At 37.6% G+C, this 5099-nt stretch overlaps 1 protein-coding gene across 1 annotated transcript; it reads right to left on the bottom strand.

Annotated features, from left to right (window-relative positions):
• Positions 1 to 4483: 4483 nt before the first annotated feature.
• Positions 4484 to 4963, bottom strand: LOC147481712 (uncharacterized). Its single transcript, XM_086579015.1, has one exon. It carries the CDS (start codon positions 4961 to 4963, stop codon positions 4484 to 4486), a length of 480 nt encoding a protein of 159 aa, XP_086435141.1.
• Positions 4964 to 5099: the final 136 nt, after the last annotated feature.

Below are 5099 nucleotides of genomic sequence, written 5' to 3'. Positions count from 1 at the left end.
GTGTACAATGTAAATTCGATGAAATTTCTGTAGCTTGGGTTATGGCATCATTGTTTTGATTGAACTTGCATGTTTGTGAGGCCGGGATCATTTTCTAAGATAGAACAAAAGGAATTGGTGAGAATAAAGTTGACAAAATTGGTGAAGCATGCTCTTATTATTTTTCTTTTGCATCGTAGTGCTTAACCTTTTTGGTTTTTCCTGCTTCATGCATCCATTGATTATTAGCAATTAATTTTGTCTTGTGTCTTCATTTTCAACAGCGTCAAAGTTGGTTCCATTGGGGTTTACTAGGGCTAGCAATATCCATGCACAAAGACTTGAAATCATTCAGATTACGACTGGATCGAGGGAGTTGGACAAGATTTTAGAGGGTAAGTATCTAGTATGTATGATAAGAATTTTAGTTTGTATACGCCAAGCAAATGAACCAAATAAAATGCTAATAAAGTGTCATTGTATTGCTTTAACATGGTACTTCTTAATAGGTGGAATTAGACCGGCTCTATAACTGAATTGTATGGCGATTTCCATGGTGGAAAGACTCAATTGTGTCACACTCTGTCACTTGTCAAGTAAGATCTTATGTCTACAACTACGACAAGTCCTTTCTCCGAATTCATCTGAATTAGAATAGTTAGCAAAGTTTTGTTTGATCATTTCCTTTATATAAACATAAAACTAACAATATTATAGGGAAACCGAGTTGCTTAAAATGGGTAAAATAGCAGAGTAAAGTATTCGTGAATAATGACTTTTTAAAACTAACCATTTACTATTCGAAGTTACCATTGCGCATAGCGTAGATGTTTGTCTTCGAAGTTCTAATGTTTGTTTTTATATGGCTGTAGATATATTTTCAAAACCTACTCTCTAAGGCAAGATACATGATGAGGTACAGAGAAGCAAACCAAAATATATAGACTTTGATCAAAAGTAGCTGAGAGCATTGTGTATATATAGCTGAGAGCATTGTGTATATATGGCTGGGAACATAGTCCAATGAGTTTAGGTGCCATTTATGGTGATGTTTTTATATTTTTTGGGAGTCATTCTTAATAGTATATTTCCAATTTCTTATATTTGTTCTTTATGCAAGTTTGGATTGCTAATTGGTTCTATGATGTTCAATGTTTATGTACAATACATATTGTGTACAAAACCATGTTTAATTGTAGAGAATTATTATTCTAGTAGGTTTTGCTTAGATTGTTAGAATTTTGTATAAATAGCAGGGGTGATAAAAAAGTGTGGGACCAAATTTTTTTTAAATAGTTTAAAACATTCGCCACGGCCTTAAACTGTGGCCAAACAATACATTTAGTTAGCAAAAAATAAATCCCCACGGTTCATGTAAGGATTAGCCACAGACATCAACTGCGGCAAAAGGAATATTTGCCACAGCTCTTGGGACAGTTCAAAACTGTGGGCAAAAAGGCAAGCTTTGGCACAGCCATTGGCCGTGGCAATAGGTTAGCCACAAGCGTATTGGCTACGGTCGTGCAACGGCTTTTGACCGTGGGAAAAGGCCTTTAGCCACGGTTAATGGCCGTGGCGAATACTCAGTATTCTTGTAGTGGAAGATGATGATAGGAAATGGGGCAATTAATTATTTAATAGTGGGAGGGCTGATTGGTGAAAGGGCTTGATTAGGAAGAAGATGGAGCTATAATTAAAGTATGAACATTATATCATAATTTGATTTTTCATTCTACGGTTCAGATTAGATCTATAATTTGTTTTGAGATAAGATCTTTACTATTGAATTGGACGATGGAGATTTAATCGTATTATGTGATGACATGTTTCTTGAGCTTGTGTGCTGATATAAACAATGACTCTATGTTGTGTAAGCAAAAACATGACACGTGTAGGCCACCTTAGCTTTAATTGAATGGAATTTGAGTCATGGGTCGTCACTTGAAACAAAACTAATAGTACATTGTAGGAAACTGCATAGAAAATAATATAGTACCTAAAGTGCAAAAATAGACATAGTACATTATATATTACTAACAAGATGCACGTACTATGCACGTGGTTGACAAACACATTTATTAAGTGGGACCTATGAAGGATATTTGCCTTTTGAGTCCTGACGCATTTTATTTTACTAAATCTAGTTATTCAATGGTTTTTACACTTATGTTGACAAAAAGAGGAGGAAGAATCTGCAAGTTGGTAAACTGCTTTGGGTTTTTGAAAAATGATTAAACCTTAGAGCAAGTCCAATGGGGAGCAGCTATAATGGGCTGTTAAAAGGTGCCACATAGGCCTTTTAGCAGCCCCAGCCAAATTTGGCAGTCCAAATTCAAAAAATCAGCCCAATGGGGACTTTTAGCAGTTGTTAAGTTCGAGATACGGATGACAGAGTTTCTGCCATCTGTACGTTAAATTGCAACGGACAGCATAAACTTTACCGTCTGTCTAGTCCAGACATCCCAACGGCTAGAAACGGCTAGTTTTTCTGAAATTGCAAATTTATAGCAACTACTTCACACAACTCTCTCACCATTTGCTCCCAATTCTCATACAATTTCTATCTACTCCAACTACAACAATCACTACTCCAAGTACAACAATGGATCCAAATGAACATGCAACCCACATCAAAAGGAAAGAAATCTACAAGGTCTGCCAATTTTTGAATTCAAGAAGATGAGGCTCTTTGCAAAGCGTGGATATATGTTAATGAAGATCCGATTGTTGGTACGGGGCAACGAGTCACACACTATTGGGAGAGAATATTAGAGAAATTTCGAGAGAGAGTTGGCGAAAACAACAAAAGAAGTAAGGATTCGGTGTCCACTCGATTTGCACACATCCAAAAAGCTTGCAATCGGTGGGTGGGAATTATCTCTTCTTCGGAGAGGACCGCAAGAAGTGGCACAATGATCCAAAATTGGTTGGTCGAGGCAAAAACAACATATATGTTGGCTCATAACACACACTTTTAATTTGAGCATTGTTGGGTCCTCCTCAAAGATAGCCCAAAATAGAATGAAGATTTGGAGAGACGGTCCACAACTACATCGAGGAGATGAACCAATGTCATTCTCAATGTAGATGACGAAGTCATGCCTTCAACACCCACAACGCCATCGGCAACTCTTGGTGGTGTTCCAATTGATCCATTTCCTACACAAGTTGGGGATGGAAGTGGAAGTGGAACCAAGAAAAATCGACCACCGAACAAGGGGTGAGAAAGAAAGGATGAAGAAAGGAGGAGAGAATTACAAGATGATGGAGAAGTATTTCGCATAAATGATGAATGCCGCCACAGATAGGGTGAAGATGATGGAGCTCAAGAAGTGGAAAGAAGACAACAAAATATTAGCACAAGATACTTCTACTCTTGAGCCAGAAGTTGCCGAATACTTCAAGACGATGAAAATGGAGATAATTCGCCAAAAGAGAGAGAATGGAACGTTTAGAACTCCAAGTGGTGCTTCTAGTGGGGGTGGTGCTTCTACTACTTAGATTAATTTCAATATTGTTTTAGTTATTTCATTTCCATTATTGTTGTTAGTTTATTTCCAATATTGTAATTTCAATTTTAATTTGAATTGTCTTGAAACAACATAAAGTCAAACATAGATAATACTCAAACTATAGAACAAACATAGATAATACTCAAACTTCAAACATAGAAATAATCATACTACATTCCTTGATCCGCACGAAATTGCCAAAGGTGATTGATGAGGTCAACTCTTAGTTGAACATTAGTTTCTCTGCTCTGAATGTGACGAAGTGTGTTGAGTCTTCTTGCAATTTCCTCATTTTGATTCTCGACAACATGCAATGCGACTGGTGGCTTCCAATCCATGTCAATTTGTCAGTCTTCGATATCAATCTCTCGTTCATTATCGACAATCATATTATGTAAAATATACACATTTTCATTATCCAATTAATGTCATCCCTACTCCACATTCGCGCCAGCCTCTTGATTATCCCCTATCTAGCTTGTAAGACACCAAATGCATGCTCCACATTTTTGCGATACGCTTCTTGTATCTTAGCAAAGAATCCCTCTATTTGAGTTGTTGGGTGAGGGATTGTTTGTACAAATGTAGCCCATTTAGAATAAATCCCATCGGCTAGATAGTAAGCCATTTTGTATTGGCGACCATTCATGGTGTAATTGCAACGAGGAGCATCACTATGTATAAGATTGTCAAAGAGGTAAGAACGTTGAAGCATGTTGACGTCGTTGTTTAAACCCGCCATACCAAAAAAAACATGCTAAATCCACAAGTCTTGATCGGCAACGACTTCCAAAATGATTGTAGGTTTCTTCTTATGTCATACATGTGTACCTTGCCATGCCGTAGGACACATTTCTCATTGCAAATGCATACAATCCAAACTTCCAAGCATACCCGGGAAGCCACGATTTTCACCTTGCGCAAGTAGACATTGAATGTCTTCTTCATTTAGAGCCCTCAAATATTCTTCCTTGAAGACCGCCAACATGGCATCACAAAAATGCCGCAAGCTTTCGAAAAAGGGTGCTCTTTGTGATTTGAACGTATTTATCCCACGCATCCGTACCACAACCATATGCAAGCAAACGAATGCAAGCAACCACCTTTTTCATACCCGTCAAACATGGCTTTCTAATGCCATCAACCTTGTATGTGAAGTACTTGTCTTGGTCAGAGATGGCTTTCAAGATTCGGACGAAGAGATGGCGGTGCATCCTAAACCTCCTACGGAAGATATCAAGGGGATACTTCGGGTATTGCATGAAATAATCCATCATAATCCTATTGTGAGCGTCAATTCGATCACGATAAATGTACTTTCTACCAGGAACCGAACCTCGATGATCACGAGTAGCTTCGTGCATGTATTGTAACAATGAGAAAATAGGTATGAACATGTTCTCATCGCCATTCATCATGTTCTCATCTTCGGATGAGGAGCTTGATTCAACATAATGAGAAGAATAAGCCATTTTGAATGTGAGAAGAAAATTTACAAAGTTGAGAATGAATGTGAGAAGAAAGGTTACAAAGTTGAGAATAGTAATGCAAAAAGTGTGAGTGAAGGCAAAGTTGAGAAATTTGTGGTCTATAAAGTTGACACAAAAA

This window comes from Coptis chinensis, chromosome 8 (genome assembly GCF_015680905.1).
Source record: "Coptis chinensis isolate HL-2020 chromosome 8, ASM1568090v1, whole genome shotgun sequence".
NCBI lineage: Eukaryota > Viridiplantae > Streptophyta > Magnoliopsida > Ranunculales > Ranunculaceae > Coptis > Coptis chinensis.
This window is presented reverse-complemented; position numbering and strand designations above follow the sequence as displayed.